We start from the raw sequence: 23580 nt of genomic DNA, 5'->3' as shown, positions 1-23580 counted from the left end.
GTATACATACACACATACTCATATACACAAAATTACCAATCTCACTTATGCATATTGATGCAAATTCCTAAATAGATTATTAGCAACACACACACACACACACACTAAAGTGTCATGCTCAAGTGGGATTTATCCTAAGAATGTAAGAACAGTGTTTTTTTTTTTTTGAAGAGTTTATTTATTTTTATTTATTTGACACAGAGACAGAGATAGTGAGAGAGAGAGCATGAGGAGGTGGAGGGGCCGGCAGAGGGAGAGGGAGAAGCAGGCTCTCTGCTGAGCAAGGAGCCCGATGCGGGGCTCGATCCCAGGACCCTGAGATCATGACCTGAGCAGAAGACAGCCACTTAACTGACTGAGCCACCCAGGCACCCTAAGAGTGTAAGAACAGTTTAACATTTGGAAATCCTTGAAATAATTTGCTACATTAATAGATCTAAACAGAAAAATCATGATTATCTCTGTAGATGCTGAAAAGATCTTTTATAAAATTCAATACCTATCTCTGATTAAAACACTTAATAGGAATTGATAAATACTTGCTTTATATAGTAAAAAGTTTATGCCTCAATCCTAAAGCCAGCATTTTACTTATTGGAGAACACTAGAGGCATTCCTACTGAGGATATACAAAAGGCAAGGATGCCCAGTATCTCTAATATTTGATACTACATTGGAGGTGTGAATGAACACATTCAGACAAAAAAACAAAACAAAACAAAATGAACATACATGACAAAACAAAAACTGTTAGAGCTGTAGTAACTGGGCAAAAAATTAAAAACATCTTTTTCCAGACAGTATAATACTATTATTGACAATCCTAGAGTAGGGGTCAGAAACTATAGTTCATGGGCTGGCCATCTGTTTCTGTAAAATAAAGTTTTTTGTAAATAAAATTTTATTCCCATACAGCCATGTTTATTGACTCATGTATTTATGTAGCTGCTTTTGTATTTCAGCAATAGAGTTAAGTAGTTGTGACAAGAAGTTCATTGCCAATAAGGCCTAAAATATTTATTATCTTCTTCTTTAAGAAGGAGTTTGCTGACCCTTGTTCTAGAGAATCAGTGATAAGATTAACACAAAAAATAACATTCCATTAAAGTGGCAGAATACAAAATGAATAGGCATTATATATGAATAAGATCTAGTTAGACTATTGGAAGAGTAAATCTGATTGATTGGATTGATTGAGAGGGACAGAGAGGGGGGTGCAAAGGGAAAGGGAGAGAGAGAATCTTAAGCAGGCTCCATGCCCAGCGTGGAGACCAACACAGAGCTCAATTTCACAACAGTGAGACCACCATCTGAGCCAAAATCAAGAGTTGGACACTTAACATACTGAGCCACCCAGGTGTCCCAAAACCCAATTTATAATAGCAACTCAAAAAAAACAAAAACAAAAACAAAAACAAAAAACTTTCTTTTTTTATTTTTTTAAAGATCTCATTTATTTATCTGACACAGAGAGACACAGCGAGAGAGGGACCAAAAGCAGAGGGAGCAGGAGAGGGAGAAGCAGGCTTCCTGCGGAGCAGGGAGCCCGATGCGGGGCTCAATCCCAGGACCCTGGGATCATGACCTGAGCCGAAGGTAGACGCTTAACAACTGAGCCACCCAGGCGCCCCAATAAAATACTTGAAGAAAAGTTTAAAATTAATATGAGGAAAAATAAATCCACATACAAATGGATATTTAATGTATGATAAAAGTGGCATTTCAAATCACTGGGGAAAATATGGACTTCTACACAGGAGGTGGTCAGTAATTAGAGAGCCATGTGGAAAAAGATGAAATAGGTTACAACCTCACATAAGAATAAACTCTAAATGAATAAGATATCTAAATATAACAAATGAAAGACAATTAATAGAAGAAAACATAGATTAATTCATAAACTGATAATAGGTAAAGCCTTTCTAATTATGACTCAAAATCTGAACACAAAACTGGAAAGTATTGATTAATTTGACAAAAAAATTTCACCAAAATCAAATAAAGGCAAAAGACTCAAGGAGAAAATATTTGCAGCATATATCACAGATGAAAAACTAATCTCCTTAAAAATATAATGAACTAAAATATGAGAAAGAGAAATTTAAAAAAATAAAAATTAATGCAGAATAGCCTCTATTTGGTATACTGTGTAGAAAATAAGTAATTTAATAGGTCTATTATGATACTGAAATTACCCTGAGACATTATTGTGAAAGCTAGGAAAATTAAAAGAAACTTAAAGTTGGTCTCAGTTGTATGAAGAATTCACGTAATAATCTCCAAAAATGGAAATGCTTTAAAACTTTTCTAGGACAGTTACAACTGAAATTACAACTGAAACCTCCCTCTGGTCAATTTCCAATAGTAGGAAGCTATATCCAAAAAATAGGAAAGTTTTTGCAAGATCTTGGCTATTTGGGAAAGAACTTACATATCCTTAAAGTCTTGTAATACTGATAATAATATAAATAACAATAATAATTGCTATTATTTTAGAAAGCCTAATATGTGCCTGACACTCTTTTATATGCTATTATTTTAGAAAGCCTAATATGTGCCTGACACTCATGTATTATTTCCTTTAAGGTAGTTAGAACCCGTGAAGTCATCACCTCCATTTTATACATAAGGAAACAGAAGCAGAGAAGTTGAGTCACTTCACCAATTTGCACACCTGCCAATGGGAGTGTTGGGACTCATCCTGGCTGTAGAATTATACTTGATGTCCAGACCCACACAAAAACAGGTTTCTACCAGAACATTTGCAGCTCCTGATATATCTCTTAATACCCTTCAACAGAGACAGAGAACAGAGACTGTGGAGTCATCAGACAATAAAGTCAGTCTTCCACCCACTGATCCAAACCCACAGTCCACTCTCTAGCTAACCTTTCCATCCTGGGAAACTGTTCACTGGCTTCCCTTTCTCAGTCTCATTTGTTCTTTCTGATACAAAATTATTAACTGGCTTTATAGTTTGCTTGCCAAATACATATTTTGATTACTTTGTCTTCCATTTTTAGACCTTGAACAATAGTCCTTAGTTTTCTAGTTTTGGCATGCCAAAAGCTCTAGCTGTTTCATTCTGCTACCAAAGTTGCTGCCAGGTCCATGATGTCAATGTTACAATGCTCATACTGTTTTTATTGCTTCTAGAGTAGATTTTAGGAAGTTACGAAGACTTAATAGGCCCATAAGGCATAGTTTCTCCCATTTTAGGCCATTTGAAACTGATTTAAGTGTAAATTGCAATTTTTTTTTGGCAAACCTAAAAACAGTGATGTATATCAGGAATTCCCAAAACATGTTCCAGGGAACCATAGAACATCAATAGGTTTAATTTTAAGGGGGGAAAAAAACAATTTAGTGGAGGAAGTGGGAGATTCAAAGTGAAATACATTTAGGAAAAGCTGAGCTATTTTGCATATTTAAAACTCAGAAATTCATAGCATTTTAAATATTCATTATGGCCCTACAAGAGGGCAATGAAATATGCGGCATTTACCAAATGTATTTTTTCTCCAAGACATCTTTCAAGGAGCTTCTTAAAGGATTTGTGTTCCCCAAAAATGTTTTTGGGAAATACTGACTTGGAAGGAAATGTGCTAAGAAATGTTGCAACAGCATTTCAGTGGCAGGCTTTGGCGATTATTAAGAATCTTTCCTACCGGTACAAAGTTGTCCCCAAAGTGTGAAAAGATGTTAGAAATCATAATCAGGGGCGCCTGGGTGGCTCAGTCGGTTAAGCGACTGCCTTCGGCTCAGGTCATGATCCTGGAGTCCCGGGATCGAGTCCCGCATCGGGCTCCCTGCTTGGCAAGGAGTCTGCTTCTCCCTATGACCCTCCCCCTCTCATGCTCTCTCTCTCTCATTCTCGCTCTCAAATAAATAAATAAAATCTTAAAAAAAAAAAAAAAGAAATCATAATCAGAGGACTATTACTTAATTTGAACCTCAGAGAAACAGGTATAATATTGTCAGAAAACAAGCAAAAAAAGAAAATCAATGTACAAAAAATTAAAGGATAACTGACCACAGAGTTGAATTTGTAAATCAACCATCAAATGAGTTAAAGAAATGAAATCATTCTACTATTTGGTTCTGAAACATTAATTAGTTACATTTTGTATTAAAAGAAAAAGTTTCACACTTAAACTTTAAAATAAATTCAAATATATGTTGTTCACAAGACATATAAGAAATTATATTTCTTAAAAGTCATATCCAAATAAAAAGGGGTAATTTTCCAAGAAAGGGAACTTTTGGGAAAAAATCCATTGCTGACTTGAGTAGAGATGAAAAATCTCTAATATTCTAATAATCTCTGATAACTTCTGATAGTATTAATCTAAAAATTTTAAAGAAATAATTAAATGCCTCTGAATACAGATAATTCTTGGTAAATTATTTCAAATCTTCAAAGAGCAGATAATCTCTAGATTATGTGGCTTATTTTAAGACAAGAAAAATATGTAAACAATCTCAAAGTATTCTCCCCAGGAAGGTGAACAACATACAGCCTAAAAAAGCAATACAAACAGGTAAATTCCAGGTTAATTTATGATGTGTGTTAATTGTATGCTTGTTGTTGGCATCAAAATGGTACTGATTAATATATGCATGCACAGAAATTTTGGTGGAATTCCATAGGGATCTTGACTCACTGTCATCCTATTTTGGTGCGTGCATGTTTGTGTGTACCTATGTAGGGTATCAACTTTAGTCTAAACTGAGTCTTCGCTCCAGTTAAGGCATGGATCCTCCAGGAGTCTCATTTGTTTGAAACACTTAGAAATTACTGAAAGAGAACTCATCCTAAGGACATGGGCATATTTCCTAAAGGCATGACCCAATAATTAAATCTTAGGGTCACAGATAGAGAAGATTCTAGTGTATCAATGCATTCTGTCCTTATTTCTTCCATTTACAAAATCACAGACTCAGTCTCTGGGTCTTAAAGATTAAAAAAGCCCTAAAGTTCTAGAAGAGTTGTTTTGCTCAAAATTCCATACATATGTAGGATGCACAGTATTTGTACATGTCTCATCTGTTTAATGCTAGCCTAGAATAAAGGCACTTTTCATTATTTAGTCATGAACCACTGTGCAGCAAACAACTTTCCTCCTTCCCATATGAGTAGATTTACCATGTGAGGAGAACTTTGCAGACTTTAAATGGCCCGAATTCAAATAAGTTTAGGGCACAGCTGGTTCAATCAACTATAAGTAACTCTCTCAATTAGATAAATTCAAATGTGCATATTATACTAAATAAAATTAGTTAATTAATTGTATGTAGGCCCGGTCTTTATCAACGTCTGTTGTGAAAGATAAACAAAGATGATCAGTGGATGGAATTTACAGAGATATACTTTGGCTACTCAAAGCTACTATTCTCTAAATTTAAATGGTGTTTACAATGAAGTAAGTTTCCTCAGAAGGTAGTAAGCATTCATCCATGTGCTAGAAAACTATGTTAGAAATAATAATGCATTAGCAAGAATTCAAGCACTGGTGGGTAACTGGACTATATGGTGTATAAGGTCTAATTGGACCTGGGATTCTAGGATACTGTGATTCTTGTTTGTACGAAATACTGAGTCATCTGATCCCCTATGTCTAGATAGAGGCTTTGTCTACTTGTGGTTTCTAAACTGACCGCTTTTGAGAAGAATATGTTATTCATCTTATTAATTAATCCGTTTGTAATTGATTGGAATGTTTCGACTGTCAAATTGCTACAACAGCTAAAAAGAGCAGATCAGCTGATTTTCAATGTGGTGCTTGTAATCAAATGGCATTTGCTGGCAAGTTATGTTAATGTTCCTGTTTTCAAAATGGGCCAAGCATTAACTCTTTGAAAGGCTCTGAATTCTCTCTGGTGAAGGTATTAAAAAATCACTATTATAAATCTTTTGCAAGTAGATTGAGTGACATTTTTTATTCTTTTAATAAACTGACTGTTCAACTCAACCAACAGTTTTAACCACTTGACTGTAAGCTTGCTTACCAGGTATCTGTCTATAAATGGGTGTTTGTGTGTGAGACATACACACATATATTACATATGTGTGTATATATGTTTATATATGTAAGTGTATATAGGTTTATATACACATACAGGTTTATATATACACATATTGTTTATTCAGGTGTATGTGCACAAATATACATAGCTATACTAGATAGTTAAAAATAATACAATAACAATTTGATTTATGCCTTATAATATTATCTCTTAAGAATAAATTATAATCTTACAGCTATCACCTCTTTAGAAAATTAACTTACCAAATATCAAAGAATGACATTTTATTTTAAAGTAAGACAAGGAAAAATACTTTGTAACAAAGCAGTTGTTTAAAAAAAAGAGACAGAGAGCCAGACTTAATAGCACACACCCAGGTAGATATTTTCCCATTATAAATTTTTAGCCTTCATTTGCATTTCTATTTGTAACTTATCTGCTTTTTATAGCATTCTGTGTTAATTTCCAACTCTATATAAAACTTGTGGAAGATGGTAGACTGATTTGCTATGGATAAAAATACCTTGCATTCAGATAAGCTTTATAAAATAGATTACTTATACATTTCTTATTAGTGAATCTATTCTCAAATTGCTGTGTCATTTATCCATCAATGAAAAAGACTGGTCATAATAAAAATAATGCTTCATGTAGTATTTGTGTAGCCTGTACAATTTATAATCAAGGTCACAAATATCACCTCATTTTGATACAGATTCTCAGAACAAAGGCAGACTTGGTGACATATGAAGCTAAAATTATTCATTCTCCGAGCCAATGGGCATAGAATGGAAAATACTAGAATGTTCTTCCCTTCCAGAATAGGAAGAGCAAAAAAATTATTAGAGATTTAAGTATGTATCTACTTTTATCTTGAACCCTGGGTCTGTCCACCATGTGTCCATAAATCCAATATACTCTTCATTCAGGTTGTACAATTAAGACAACAATCTGTGCCTTCATCACTCCGTCTGAATGGAATGTGAAGAGCCACATGGGTTAACACTGCAAAAAATATATTGGTGGTATTGAGCCCAATTTTGTTTTTTTATAAATAATTAAGAAAGTGGCTAACTTCCATGCAGACTAGGATGGGTGGCAACATAACCCCAATTACTTGCATTGACGAATTAATCTTCTTCTTTTCTTTTTCTCTTTTTAATAACATATGGGTCACTCAGCTGTGGATTATGGTGGAACCTCACTGGGATCACATCTGTCAGGTTTACAGGGTGAATAAAAGCACTCAGCAGGTTTGTATGCTACTGTGTGTGTGAAGGCAGGGGCGAATTAATACCAAGTGTATGTCCTTGTCTTGTCCTTAAGATGTTAAAGATCATTACCGATTAATCATAGATGAACCCCATGCAATATTCTGTATGGGAAATTTGTAAAAAGAAAAATGTAGGTATCTAAATGCCTTACACAAAGTTAGAGTTTCTCTGTAGCTCACACACACACATACAAACACACACACACGAGTTTAGACTCTTGGTTACATTTTTCCCACAATGCGGCATCAAAAAATCATTTGAACAGTAATTTCAATAATAAACACCATAACCTCTGCAGTCAGGTTTAATAAAAATGAAACAGAGTAAAAAAATTCATTGCTTTGGATACAAAAATGACAGTTTTCATCAGATATGGACATATTTTAATTTCTACCTAACCCTGGCCAGGCTACTACAAATTATATTTTGTTCTGTGAAAAGAAAATCATCAAGCTTGAACAATCCATGTGGCTTAACTCAGGTGTGATTTTTCATGAGATGGCCAAAATTAAAAAAATTACATATACTTTAATTGGCAAAAATTTATGTGGTTCAAAATTTACAGGCCACATAGCAATTGTTTAGAGAGTTTTCCCAGAAGGGAATCACTTTATTTAAAACTATGATCCCTTTATATTTTCACTTAGTTAATGAAAGTGTCATGTCATCAAATCTTTAAGAGTCAGTCTGAGTTTCAAATCTTTTCAAGTTAGCTGGCATTTATTGGACACATTCTGAGAGGGACTCTCTTAGGGACTGTGATTGCTGTACAAGATTTACATGCTATGTTTCTTGTACCAGGAGCACAGTATTTGGCAATACTAACTATACGCAGAAGAGTTGAATAATTAAATAAAGCAACTGAAATTGTACAAAAAGTATGCATTATACATTGTGAAACAGGGATATTAGAAGAAAGCTAGAATCTGTACTTTTGCTTGTTTTGGATTTGGGGAAGGGAATATTCTGATGAGGGTGCCCAGTGCATTTCACTAAGATGGACATTCTCAGGTTATTTCAATTTCAGAGAGAAGGTGGTTGTTTCGACAACTCTACTGTCATCACTTCATTGAGTCAGAAAGAGCCCAAGTTCCTTGAAAACTCGAGATGAGGAGGTAAGCTCAAAGCTGAATTTTAGCTATTTATTCAGTGCAGAGTAGGGGGCTGATGGATAATGCAATCACCTTCCATTCTGCATTTAGAGAAAATTTAGCTCCCTGAAATTTAAACTCATGAGCAGATAGAGGAAGGAAATGCAGTCATATGACACCTATAACATCTCAAATTTCATCCCCATATCTAAAATAAAAGTAAGACCTTGCAGGATAACTTATGTTTATTCCTATATCTATTGGGCACAAATGAAACTTAAATGAATCAATTTCAGTTTTCTGAATTTTTTCACTGATTTGTAAAATTATGGTATTCTCTAGAGTACATAACATTATGACAAAACTGCTTATTATTAATCTCTGGTAACTAGGCATATATTAGCTGTGATGAACGGAAAGAGAAGAAGAGTAAGATAGAGTCTTGAATTCTTACATACATCTTAGTCTGTTCAAGAAACCATCGTAGTTGTTGCTCTACCTGTATCATAATTTTTACCTGCAATTAATACAACTAGGAGGAAATATACTTAGGGCACACCCTATTTTCTTTCTTTCTTTCCTTTTTTTTTTATTTGACAGAGAGAGACACAGCGAGAGAGGGAACACAAGCAGGGGGAGTGGGAGAGGGAGAAGTAGGCTTCCCACTGAGCAGAGAGCCCGATGTGGGGCTCCATCCCAGGACCCTGGGATCATGACCTGAGCTGAAGGCAAAGGCAGACGCTTAATGACTGAGCCACCCAGGCGCCCCAGGGCACACACTATTTTCTAAACACAAGCGGGATTATGTGATTAGCCCAGGTAGCTAATAGCCCCCTCCCAGGTGCTGTTTTCTTCAGTGACCTGGGTGTGGCTCTATGTTAATTCCCACTGCACAGGTTTAGGCTAATCATTTGTTCTGTGGACCCTTGTCTTTGAGCCCCCCTTCTATTCCTGCAGGAACAACTATTTACAGTAATGGCATTCAATCCGTAAAGATAGGAACAACAATATGGCCTTTTTATATCAGTAGAATTAAGCCATCAAAAGGGAAGACAATCGAAACAGGGAAGACTTTATAAAGAAAAAAAATATTTTATTCTCTTCATTTTTCCAAATGTCAACTCCAACCCCTAACAAGATGATCCAGATTTGTTCCTTTGTCCAGTCCTCTTTCAGAGTTTCTTTTAGAAATGGAATGAAGAAGGGGAGGTCACAAGTGAATGATTAAACTCCCTCCAGTGCCAGAAAATTTAGCCAAAAGAGATGTGACAGTTTCATACAGGTCTCTTCTCTTATAAATGAATTTTCCTGTGTATTCTAAAGAATGTATCCTGAGACTCAACATGCATTACGTTATACTCTTGGTTGTTTCTGCTTCTTAATGATGTATAAATATAAAATACATACTTATTAGACAGTGACTGTGAGTTTAATTTTAAATATATAGGAATGCCTCAGCAAAATTGTTTTCTTTTCTTAATATCCTAACAATTAGACATTTTATTTTTTATTTTTGGGGGGGAGGGGCAGAGGGAACAAGAGAGAATCTTAAGCAGGCTTCACGCCCAGCATGGAGCCCGACCCGAGGCTCGATCTTAAATTCTGAGATCATGACTGAAGCCGAAATTAAGAGTCAGATGCTTAACCAGTTGAGCCACCGTGGCACCCCTAGACATTTTAAATGGAGTGTGTTGACTAACAAATTTTTGAAAATCAGTAGATTATATAGCTATATTTGACATAATATGACAATCATTGAAATAATTTCCCCTTGCATGTGGCAAGTCAAATTTTTACTACTATAGAAAAGGGCAATTTCCAAACATTCATAAATATCAGTACTGGGTGGTGGTACAAAATAATTTCATAAACGTCCCCTGTTGAAGTCTGCGCTAGTTTTTATTTTTCACAGCCAGGTAGAGTTTTCTGGGCAAATAGTTCTGGAGATATGGAATTTTATGGAGGATGTCTACTAGATCTAAAAAGAACTACTATGTATTATAAAAGGTACCATATATATATAATATTACTTGTAATTTTTGCACATACTGTAGACCAATTATTAATTTTTACTTTTAGCTTAATCCTTCATTTAGCATTTGAAATATTTTGAAAAATTGATTTTCCCAGAAACAGACCTAGTTTATATAAGGATGTACTCTTTGGCTAAGTTGCATTCATAAACCAGTAGAGAAAGGAAGGTTTCTGAGCAAATGGTGGTGAAAAATTGGTTAACTCCACATCTGAAGAAATATGAGACTCTTGGGGCGCCTGGGTGGCTCAGTTGGTTAAGCGACTGCCTTTGGCTCAGGTCATGAGGGTTCAAACCCCGCATCTGGCTCTCTGCTCAGCAGAAAGCCTGCTTCTCCCTCTCCCACTCCCCCTGCTTGTGTTCCCTCTCACGCTCTCTCTCTCTCTCTGTGTCAATTAAATAAATAAATAAAATCTTAAAAAAAAAAAAAAGAAATATGAGACTCTTAACTAACTCTTTACACCAAAAGGAATAACTAAAAATTAAAATGAAATGTAGGTGAATTTTTACATACCTCAAGAGAGGAAAGAACTTTAATAATATTCAACAAATATATAGAGACATGCTGGGGATACAGAGGTGAAGGAAACTTCAGAAATACCTGCCCTCATGGAGCTAGCTTACACTCCAGGGAAGGGGAGAAAGACAAGTAAACAACAAATCTACATACACTATATTTTATAATGGTAGATGATGAGTACTATTAAGAAGCACAGAGTTGTAAATAGACTGGCCATGTAAGTCTTATGAAGGTGATATTTGAACAAAGACTTGAGGTAAATGAGGAATCAATCCTAAAGATTCCTGGCAAAAGATTTTTCCACATGAAGGAAATAGCTAGGGCAAAGTACTTAGGATGAGTTCATGCCTGGCAGCCTGAAGAAAAAAGGAAGGCAGGGTAGGTGGAAGGGAAGGAAGGAAGAAAAGAGTAATAGGAAAATTGTTAAAACTATAAATGGAGTTACCAAAAATATTGACAGATTTCATTACATATGCATTTGAAACTTGTAAACATTAAAGACAATTATGAATAAATTAAGAGGCAAAAGACAAACTGGGGTGAAATAATAGCAACAATAGAACACAAGGTAATCCACTAGATAGCAAGATATACAGAAACTAGAACATTTCTTTATTCATTTCAGAATCCCCAGCACTTAGAACAATGTGTTTGTATGATGTCCACACTAAATCATGAAACCTGCTTAATAACTTGATATATGCCAATAGAAGTGTGGCGTGTGGGATACTCACATATATTTTTTATAGATGTCAAAAATGGATTCTTTTCAAGTATTAGGTAGTTAGAAATACATATCAGAAGTCTCAAAACTTCCACCATCACCTTTATCTCTTCATCTTGTTTAATTATTTTTAAAGCAATAGTCATTCCTAATATTATATTTTATATTCCTTTTGTTATAATGTATCTACTAGGGCAATGGTTTGGTTTTATTCTTTCCTGTATGCCAAATCATAGAATAGCTCCTGGTACATCACAGCTTTCTACAATATTTTTCTTTCTTTCTTTTTTTTTTTTAACTAAAACAGTTGACAATTTTATTTTCACATTTCACAATACAAATGAAAATTGCTCTTTTTTTTTTTTTTTTTGGTCCCACTACTCCCCGGCAAAAACTATTCTCTCTTTAATAGGAAGGGGGAGCAAGTCTTCCTTGTCCTGCTGTGAGAAAACACCCAGAGTCACAGCACCACGATCTCCTGGTGAAGTAGAACAAGCAATATAAAATCAATATAAAGAGGTTCCTGTCTCGGGCGCCAGGGTGGCTCAGTTGGTTAAGCGACTGCCTTCAGCTCAGGTCATGATCCCAGGGTCCTGGGATCGAGTCCCACATTGGGCTCCCTGCTCTGCGGGAAGCCTGCTTCTCCCTCTCCCACTCCCCCTGCTTGTGTTTCCTCTCTCGCTGTGTCTCTCTCTGTCAAATAAATAAACAAAATCTTAAAAAAAAAAAAAAAAGAGGGTCCTGTCTCTTCTTATCTGTCTGGTCGAGTCATTCCTGGCCGAGTGGGCACCATCATGGGACGGGCAGGAGGTCTCATCATTGGGGGCCCAGGCATCATTGGCATGTGGCCTCCCATAGGTGGCCTCATTCCAGGAGCAGGTCCCACTGGTATTATCCCAGGAGGAGGAGGGCCCATTATTGGCATCATGGGAGGGCCCCCCATATGGGGCACTGGCATCATACCAGGGCAAGGAGGACCCGGGAGACTGGGGGGAGGTGGGATCTTTGCCCCTGCAGGCGAAGGAGCAGAGAATAGAGTAGAAGGTATCTTTCCTTGTTGAAATGCAGTGATTGTTTTGTCGATCAGGCTCTGAGCCTGCTCTTCCATCCATTTCTGATAGTAGTCTTTCACATTCTCTTTGTGTTTCCTACCACTGCAGTGTGTCTTTCTCACAGATGGAGAGTCATGGGTGAGGTACATGTCGCAGTAGTCACAATAAAACTTAGGCATGTTGCTCTGCAGGCTGTTGGCCACTCCGTCCCCCAAATATTTCTTGAATGAATGAATAATTGCACTTCTAGCAAATTATGCAATTGAAATAAGGAGTGCTAGTCAAAGATTTATGTACAAGGATGTTCATTTCAGCAATTTAAAATAATAAAAAATTGGAATATCTTGTATTTACAAAATCAAGGTAATGATTAAAAATCGTGGCATCTCCATTGATAGGATATCATATAGGAATTAATCTTCTTTACAAAGCACATTTAATATCAGGGAAGTGTTCACAACATGTTAAATAAAAACAGCGCAATACTAAATCCCATGACATTCAATTAACACTATTGAATTGAATCATATATTAGCAGATGTTAATTAGAACTGAATTTCAGAATTGTGAGAGACCTAAAAATTCAACTAATCCAGGCATTTTCTAACTTCTTTTTTCCTTCCCCTTTCCTTTTCCTTTACCTTTCCTTTTCCTTTCCCTTTCCCTTTCCCCTTTCCTTTCCTTTCCTTCCCTTTCCTTTTTCTAGGAGTGGCACCATGTATATAGGAAGAGTACCTTCTGTGGAATCAAATAATTCTTTTTTATTGCTGTGGTAACAAATTACCACAAATTTGGTGGTTTAAAACAACACAAATCTATTCTTACTGTTTTGTAGTTCAAAAGTCTGGCATGGGTTTTAGCTAAAATCTAGATGTAAGCAAGGTTGGGTTCCTTTTTGGAGGCTCTAGGGTAGACTGAATTTCCTTGCCTTCTCCAGGCTCTAGAAGCTGCTCACATTCCTTGCATTCCCTGGCTCATGATTCCTTTCCCCAACATTCAAAGCCAGTAACATTACATCTCTTCATTTCTTGACACTCACATCGCCCTCTTACTTTTTTCTTCTTCCTTCTTCCACTTCTAAGGAGCATTTTGATCTTATTGGGTCCATCTGGATAATCCAGAATAATCTCTCCATTTTCAGGTCAGATAATTAGCAACCTGAATTCCAAATGTAACCTTAATTCCCCTCTGCCATGTAGCCTAAATATTCATAGGCTCTAGGAATTAGGACATGGACTTCTTTGGGGAACCATTAGTATGCCTACTGAAAAGAACAGTTAAAGAAAAATTCCCCAGAATGTCTGCCTCCTTTTTCATACCTGGCACATACACATGTGCATGTGCACGTGCTCATCTGTGCACACAATGGTCTCTTCTATAATGTGAGGAATTTTTAGATTTTCTTTTGGTCAAAGCACATAGAAAAGCTGTAAAAGTGTGACTTTTATCTGAAGGAAAGTAACATTATGGAAACTAACTTAATTGTCCTCTATTTAACATACAAAAATAATGGTCAATCTCCAAATCTTTTAAAAAATATGCAGTCCATTTTCTACAGCACCCTGATCACTGTGGCTACACCCAACTACTCCTGTGTCTACCTGCTAGGAGTTATTTATGTTCCTCCTTTTTTAATCAACCTTTCTTAAAATTGAATAACTACTTTTTTTTAATTGGCCCGTCCCTATCCAGTCAGATTTGAGGCAGCGTAATGTATTTTTAGCAACTATTCATAGTAGTGCTTTAATAAGAATTTGTGTATCAGATCACCTCTCATTAACCAGAGCTCTGGGAGAAAAGAACCTGAGGCATGTGGATTGCGATGACCTAGGGGAATATGGAAAGTTTAGAATTTGGGGATAGAGATGGAAGATGATAGCCAGGGAGGCCTCATAAGACCAGCAGCTATAGTAGGGGCCCTAGGGATAACACTAGGAGACAGTTCCTGGATGAGATTTGGGTCCATTAGTGAACTTTTCCTATTTTAAGTTTTATCTGGCCTTGCATTCTGTTTTAAGTTTCATTATGCACTCCATTTTATTTTTCATTGAATACTTATCTGGAATCAAATTGCCCGAGTTTTAAAATAGTCTATTAAGTTATACATCAGCTAGCCCCAAATTGGTAGATTTCCCTGGTGCATTTGGAAAGAGTCTCTGAAAATTTTATCATGTCCATTTGAACTCTTACCATTTCTTGGTGTCTCTTAATTAGATCTATTTCCAGGGACTAGGAGTGACTTTTTCTATAATAAACTAATAAATCTGATGGGTCAAGGTTAATGTAATTTTAATCTGTCAATCAAATTCCACAGCTTCTCAGCTCATTAATATATGTTGAACTGTTTCATTTACCTTTCAACCAAATTTCATTAAAACTATAAAAGATTATTTTATCTAAGCTTGGTAATGTTTGTTGATGACATTGTTGTCCAGAGAAATTAGGATTCTGAATAGCAGTCAAACATGGTATTTTTTGCAACTGAGATAAATCAAAAGGTGAAACATCCATAAAGTATTTTTATTACACATAAATGACAGATTTGGTATTTTCCTGGGTTTCAAATATTTATAATCCCACCACTAATAAACTATCATATAAAAATTGCATCCAGGAAAGGTGATAGGCTGCTTTTCTTAATTATATAATATTATTTTATCATAATGGGAGCTCTTATTGGATAGAGTATTTTATCCATGCACTAATTTACTAATGATTCAAATGTTTTAAGATTTAAAGGAAATCCATCAAATGTTTCAGCATCATGTGGCCATTCTTCAAATGTAGGAATCCAATTTAATGAAAATGTGAAAGCCAGGAGTTCTTACATTCAACATCTTATTTAATCTTGACAGCAGTACTGAGTGACAGGTCTTATTTCCACCTACTTATAAGGAACTGAAATGGAGAGAAGTGAAGTTACTTGCCGGGTTTGCATGGCATGGTAGAATTGCCATTCAGACAACACACTCTCAGTTCAGTGCTTAGCCCATTCCAGTTACACCTGGGGCAGAGCAGCATGTGACTCAACTTCATGGGATGTCTCTTGTTGTATGCTTAGCAGATCTTATCTTCTTATTAAGCTGTATCAGCAAATTGCCTAATGGAGTTTTACAAATTTACTGAGAACAAAAATAGTCTTCTTAGAGAAACCACCTTGGGCAAGAATGTTAGAGAAGAAGTATGTGCTTATTTGGAAGACAGAATGTATGTTTTTTTAATGAAAAAAGAAAGAACAAACAGAAAAATAGCAAAACTTGGATTGGTTTGGGATATCTAGCAGGCTATCTTTATTAAAAGAGAGAAAGGGAAGAGAGGAAATTAGTTTTTACTTTATACCAACAAATGCCAAGCATTTTCATGTATTTTATATCCTCATGATTACACTATAATGTTGTTTTTATAATCCTCATATCACATATGGAAACAACATAAGGCTCCTGGTTTAAAATGCTAGGCTAAATTCATTAGATAAGAACAAATAAAATTGAGACAAACACGGGTATATCTGTCTCTAAGATGATACACGGTCAACTGCTTAACATGTAGCAACTTGTCAAAGAATATTCTGGTATGGGTTATCAAATGGAAATAAAACAAATTATTGTTCTTTCTTAAAATCATAGTGATGATGTTGCTATAATGGAACATTAAATAAATATGTTCATAACTTTCTAAAATTTTAAGTAAAAACATATACCTAAGGCTCAGAGTGTTAACAATAATAATAATGTGGCTAATGGAAACATTCGATGATAGAATTAATTCATACATCTCTTTACTTTAGATAGATCTTTATACAAGGTTAATGAAAATATGCAGTTAAGATCTTATTAAAAATAACTTTACTCTATAAAGAGAAGACTAAGATAGTAGTGAGTTACCCTTAGCAGATCTGGCTCAAATATAATAATAAAGTTGGAGATTTAAAAGATACTCAAAAAAGTGTCCTCAGAGACTTAAAGTCCTACTGTATGAGGTACGTCTTAAGCTCTAGGTTGAATTTATAAGGAGGTTTTTTTTTTTTTTTTTTTTTTCAGCTCAGTAGTAGGCAGAAATTGCTAGCAATAAAAGCTATACATAACTGGAATGAGCTACCTAATGAAATCAATGAGTTAATCATTGCTGGAAGTTTTAATAGCAGGTCTAGGTAGGGATTTGTTTGGGATTTTGTACACAGGATTCAAGCAGGCAAAGAAAGAACTGACTTGGTGCTTCTAAGTTTCTTCCCACTCTGTTTATGGTTTTATTTCACTACAGGGAATATCGATGTGGAAATACTTACTTACTTAAAAATTATGTGACAAAGATCAGTACCTCTTTTGCCATATACATTCTATATTTTTTACCTCTTTCTGTAGGCCAAGGTGGAAGGAGTCATGAAGTTTCTGTTATATAGTTAGCTAACTTAAAAGGATATAACCTTATTCTCTGAATAGCCATATATTTTATAAGAAGATAAAACCTACAACCCTACTGATCATACCAGATTTGATTCAGAGATTGTTGCTCAAGGAAGAAAATCATCACAGATAAAGTAGACATACAACTGTCCCAATCCAATAGGGTTTATGCATACACTTGATATTTGCTTTATGTTTTACACTTACATGAATCATTGCAATAATATTTTCATAATGGAAAATAATCTGTGTTGTCATGCAAGCTTGAGAATATGACTAGCTAGAACTTTATACATCTCTCAGCAGTGTTTATATAAGTCTTTGAGAGAGTATAGATGATACAAACTGCCCATAAATGACCATTTTCATATATTTGAGTAAAAAGGACTCGATGCCAGTATCTTAGAAGGCTGCTGGCTCAGTGCAAAAAACATTGACTTAGAATTAGAAAACACATACTCAAACTCCATCTGCTATTAGCAAGTTTTCAGTGTTTTCAGTGACCTGAAACAACATCAAATGTTAACATATTTTTTTAAAAAAATGGGTATAATTTATAAAACTACTCACCATGAAGTGTTAGAATAAAAATAATATGAGCCACACACTTTTCAAAAGTGTTTTGAAGATGATTCATTCTTAAAGGCCTATTATTAAGCATATACATTTTTCAGTTTCTCATTATTCATGGATTGATGGAACTCCTTACAAAGAGTATGTGTGCACCCAAGGATAGAGCTTGTGTCAGATTTTTACTTATCACTCTAAATAGTAACTTTGTGTTTCTGAAGAGGCTTTTGCAATGAAATGGCTACAAAGATGCTAGAAGGTCATTCAATTCACAGAAACACTCGGTTATATGAAAACAACTGTGGTGTGAAATGTTAATTGATCTCATATCAGTGTCTCTTTCCAGCTTATTTCATTTTTCCCCAACATAGAAATATATCTCATTCTTCCCCTAGACATTATCTGTCTTTTTTGACCATTCTCATGCATTTTGCACAATGTCTGGACTAAATAACAAGATAGGATGTTGATGAGTTTGATGGTATTAATAAATTCATCTACATAAAATGTCTTTACTCAGTGAAATAATCTAAAGTAGCTAATCTTTGAAGAAAATATGAAATTCATGTTTGATCCATAATATGTGTACATTTTACTCAGGAAATAAGATGAAAAAGAAATGTCTAAGAAAGTGTCCTTTAGTTAACAATGATTCATTTAGAAAGAAACATTTTTCCTGAAGGCTGAGAATAAGAGTCAATCAGTATTGAATTTGTAAAGGAAACCTTCAGTGAGTAAGATAATAGATAATAGATACAGCCACTGTAATAAAATATTAAGATAATAGATACAGCCACTGTAATAAAAGAGATGATCATTTTGTCAAACCATTTGTTAATACAATAATCATTATGAGCATTTTCACAATTATTTGTTTTAAGTCCATTAAGGATTTCTTGAAAATAAAAATGAAAATGTTGTCCTTGACAGCCAAGAACAAATGTTGGGACAGGACATATTCCTTGTCAAGAAACGATTGTACACCCAAAAGGGTATAAATCTTTCCATTTGAAGTAATTCTATCAAGCATTTCAAAAACCTTAACTCTAGTACTTGAGAGTTACAGCTTTCTCCTAGGGTTTGTGGTTAATGAATTATAGCTTTTTCCTATGGTTAATGGCAGTGGGAGGCAAGCCATGGGGTCACAGAATGGGTCATTATGGAATTCTGATATGCTCATTCAAGAGGAGAAACTGAAAATATGGAAAGAGGAAAGAATGCAGCAGAGATAGGAGGACTCATGGGGAAGACAGGGAAACAGAGGGAGAAAAAGGGAGACAGAGAAATGGCAACTGAAATAGAATAGGATAATGACATGTAATATATACACTCAAGAGGAACAGAAAAAAGTGAAAACATTGATAGGCAACATTGTATAAATTTAAGGGATACAAGTCTTGACACATTTCTGTACTGCAAAATGATGCTAGGGAAAAAAGATTAATGATACATCACTTTGATAAAATTACATGCAACAATTAAGTCACAATTTCCAATTTAAAAAAATGAAAAATTCATTATTTGGGTGTTTGTGTGTATAGTCACATATGTGTAGTTTGAAACTGTCCATAACCCCACCACCATATACTAAAAACAGTGAGTTATGATAGGTATCCTTTTAATTAGGTATTTGTATATAATAAAATGTAACACATTATACCCAATATTTTATAAACATTTTTCATTTATTGTATCACAATGATTATTTTATATCAATAAAGATACTTCTGCAAAAATGGTATAATATTGCATTTCAGGTATGTCTTAGTTTGATACCTTTTTCAATTAGATTGCTTCTGATATCTCAGCAATTATAGTGTTATGATGAATTTCTTGTGAGTATAATTTTATCCACCCTTAATTATTTTCTTAGGATAAAATCTTAGAGGTAAAACAGGAAATAGGTACATAAAATTCCAAAACTGTTCTAAAATATTTAGAGATAATGTCATTCGGAAAGGTCATACTAACTTAGATTTACCAAGTAAAAATCTCTGATATCACAGGGCCCAATTTCCTTACCAGAGAAAACACTGGTTATCATCATATAATTTTTAATCTTTGCCATCAAAAATATTTGCATTTATTTTTTAGCATTATTGATATTGCACATCTTTGTGGTTTTTTTTTTTTTTTAAGATTTTATTTATTTAACAGAGAGAGAGCACAAACGGGAGAGCGGCAGGCAGAGAGAGAAGCAGAGTACCCACTGAGCAAGGAGCTCAGTGCAGGACCTGATCCCAGGACCCTGAGATCATGACCTGAGCTGAAGGCAGATGCTTAACTGACTGAGCCACCCAGGAGTCCCTGAACACGTCTTTATATCTATTTCTTCTGCTTTGCTTATTTAAGACCTTGACCCATTTTCCTTGGGAATATTTGTTATATTTATTGATTTTTAAGAGATTTATATATGTTGGAAACATGTGGATTTAGCAATATGTGTTTCCTATCTTGTATGTTTCATGATAAGCTTTTGCTGGATTCGTTGTTTTTCTTCTAATGTAAATGGTATACATTTCTCTTATGATTACCTTTCAGATTATTTTGATAAAGGACAATTAACGTCTGTTTACTTAATTAAATATATTACTGAATTTCCTTGTTAATTTGGGATTTTTAAGTTGAAAGTAAGTTTTTCAAGTAAATAATTTTAACACCTGCAAATAAGGATAAATTTTGTCATTTATTTCCCAATATTCATAGTTCCTATTTCAACTATTTTTTCTCTATATATTGATTAGAAGTATTAGAAAATATGTAAAAGAATAATGGTGATAGATAGAAGACTTACTTCTTTATTTTAGAGCACATTCTAGAATTTTGCCACTATGTTTAAATATTGTTAAAAATAGAGTTTTTTAATATTAAAAAGGTGTACTTCTATTCACAGTTCTTTAAGGATTTTCATGATTGTGTGGTTTTTGTTTTTGATCTTATTTATATTAATATATTTAATACTATTGAATCATTTATTCATCCACAGAATAAAACACACTTAGTCATGGCACTTTATTCTCTAACCACATAGTTGAAATGTTGCATTCATGTTTTTATTTATTAGGTTCATTTTTAAATCTATACCCCCAACTGAGGAATATTCTGTAGTGTCTGTAGTTTTAATTTTAGTACACTATTTTTGGAATATTTTGGAATAAGGTTATGATAGAGTTTTATGAAAAAATATGAAGCTTCCAGGTTTTACTTCTGGTCAGTAATACTTTACAGAGTAAAGGTGTAATGTATTTATTCATAAAACTACCTTTCAGTGGTTGCATTCTTGGGTACCAGTAAATCTTTTTTTTTTTTTTTCAAGTTTCTATTCTAGTCATGTTTTCTATTTTGTTTTTGTTGTTTATCTTAGTTAATATTTCCCTAAAACACCATCTTTTATATTTTTTTATGTTAACTTTTTTAAGTGTTTTTTAATTATGTTAATCACCATACATTACATCATTAGTTTTTGATGTAGTGTTCCATGATTCATTGTTTGTGTATAATACCCAGTGCTCCATGCAGTATGTGCCCTCTTTAATACCCATCACCAGGCTAACCCATCCCCCCAACCCCTCCCCTCTAGAACCCTCAGTTTGTTTCTCAGAGTCCATAGTCTGTCATAGTTTGTCTCCTCCTCCGATTTCCCCCCCTTCATTCTTCCCTTCCTGCCATCTTTTTTTTTTTTAACATATAATATATTATTTGTTTCAGAGGTACAGGTCTGTGATTCAACAGTCTTATACAATTCACAGCGCTCACCATAGCACATACCCTCCCCAACGTCTATCACCATAAAATTGAATTTATAATTATTTAATTACTTTAATTTCCTTCATATCTGTGGCTATGTCATTTTTTGATTTCAATTAAAGTTAGTTAACATATAGTGTATTAGTAGGTTCAGGGTAGAGTTTAGTGATTCATCAATACCATGTGGCTATGTCATTTTTAAATTCATTTCATTTGCAAGAGGTTTGATTTCTTTTTCTTTATTCTCTGATTTGCATTGTGAATAACAAATATATACTGTATTCCCTCTACTTTTTCTTTATATGTGGAATTATTTCAGTTACACTTCATGACCTGGAGTATAATTGTTTTTCTAAAGCTTCAATGATCATTTGAACTAGTGGGTATTTTCTGTTCATACACTAAATTTAAATTGAATGCCAATTAAATCATGATTATTGAATATATTATTAAAGATCTTATTTCACATTCTTGTCCACTTGAAAAAATGAGCAGTGTGTTTGAATAAAAAGTCATTCATTCTCTCTCTTCTGACCCAACAAAGTTCTATTTATTTTGTTTTTGTTTTTTGAATGACTTTTTATAAGGAATACATATCAAGTAAATATTAAGAAGATTTAATAAAAAATCATCAGGATAAATAGCAAGGTTTCTATATCCAATTGAATAATATGAGGTTAAAAATTACATACAGCTCGGGGCGCCTGGGTGGCTCAGTCGGTTAAGCGACTGCCTTCAGCTCGGGTCATGATCCTGGAGTCCCTGGATCCCTCTGACCCTCCCCCCTCTCATGTGCTCTCTCTCTCTCATTCTCTCTGTCTCAAATAAATAAAATAAAAATCTTAAAAAAAAAATTACATACAGCTCAGTAGGTATTACTAAATATTTCGATGGAAGATATTATTTGTGTTCTAGGCATTCCTGCACAACCTTCTCAAAGTGTTTTATTTCATTTGGTTTTCAACACAACCATTTGAGGTTGGCTTCAATATTCCAATAATAAAGATGAAGAAACAACTTCATCAAGGTTAAAGGAGTTACCCAAATTGAGTGATAAATTCAGAATTCAAATTCAAGCCCACAGGAAAGCCCACACTGTGTTCAGTGCTTGGAGCTATTTCTCTGTAATCATGTATTTAACCATGTTATTACCCTCCATGAAGAAATGATCTGACAGGTGGGTTAGAGTTTGGCGTTTCTTCCAAATATCTTAAAGAGATTAATTAGAAAAACTGCTGAAGTGTTTGTGGGACAATTAGAGTTAGAACTTTTTAATCTTATCCTCAGGCAACAAAGACATTTTGTCCTTTTAATTTTATTTTCTACCCCTCTGTCTGACATTATTACCTGGTTAACACTATTACAGAGACAGTGGGTGTTACGTGGAGGATGGGCTATGGGTTTAGATAGACTTAAATTCCCATGCCACCATTTTTTGTAGTGGTATTTTTTTTTAATTTAATTTTATTATGTTATGTTAATCACCATACAGTACATCATTAGTTTTTGATGTAGTGTTCCAGTTCTATTTATTTTTAAAACAACCTTAAATTGAAATTTTAAATTAGTATGTTTCATTTTATTTAATTCTATTTCTATAATTTTTAACAAACTTTTATCTGTTTAATACCAAAACTTAGATTGATTTCCAAGATTAACTAATTTTGTTGTTCACCATTACAATTCTTTATTAAATTCTGGCTATAGTTACATATTAATTTACAAAAAAGATTATAAATCACAGACTAACTTCAGTTTACTAGACATAGAAAGGAAATTTCAGGTATCTTATGCATATGAAATAAAAATTAAACGATGCCCTTTTTCATTGATGTTAAAAGCCTCTGTTCACCTGGGCTTAATACTGAAGCTGAAGAAATCCATTTTCCAAATACCCAATAAAATGTATCAAGAAATAAGAACTGATGCTGGATCTAGGAAAGAGTTATCCAAACATCAAAAAATTTTATAAATCTCTCAAAAAATTCAAAATTAGACCAAAGGGAAGGAAAAGACAATCAGTTGGTGATTTACCATACACAAGAAAATACTTGCTTTGGGAATAGGAGGTGGACCCTGAGAGCAAGCTGGGTGAAGACATCCTGATTGGGGCAAGAGTCACCAGAGGAAAGAACAAGTA

At 34.3% G+C, this 23580-nt stretch overlaps 1 protein-coding gene across 1 annotated transcript; it reads right to left on the bottom strand.

Annotated features, from left to right (window-relative positions):
- Window positions 1-12391: 12391 nt before the first annotated feature.
- LOC123851129 (U1 small nuclear ribonucleoprotein C-like) lies at window positions 12392-12926 on the bottom strand. Its single transcript, XM_045884674.3, has one exon. It carries the CDS (start codon window positions 12897-12899, stop codon window positions 12420-12422), a length of 480 nt encoding a protein of 159 aa, XP_045740630.1. The 5' UTR covers window positions 12900-12926; the 3' UTR covers window positions 12392-12419.
- Window positions 12927-23580: the final 10654 nt, after the last annotated feature.

The sequence above is a fragment of the Mirounga angustirostris genome, unplaced genomic scaffold, assembly GCF_029215605.1.
Source record: "Mirounga angustirostris isolate CCGP_5_RB_7025 unplaced genomic scaffold, mMirAng1.0.hap1 SCAF_10, whole genome shotgun sequence".
Lineage (NCBI taxonomy): Eukaryota > Metazoa > Chordata > Mammalia > Carnivora > Phocidae > Mirounga > Mirounga angustirostris.
The sequence above is the reverse complement of the archived record's forward strand: the minus strand, read 5'-3'. Positions and strand labels throughout refer to the sequence as shown.

Bases quoted from the DNA above. Each gene is read 5' to 3' on its own strand.
- LOC123851129 (XM_045884674.3), bottom strand. From the start codon at position 12,899: ATGCCTAAGTTTTATTGTGACTACTGCGACATGTACCTCACCCATGAC.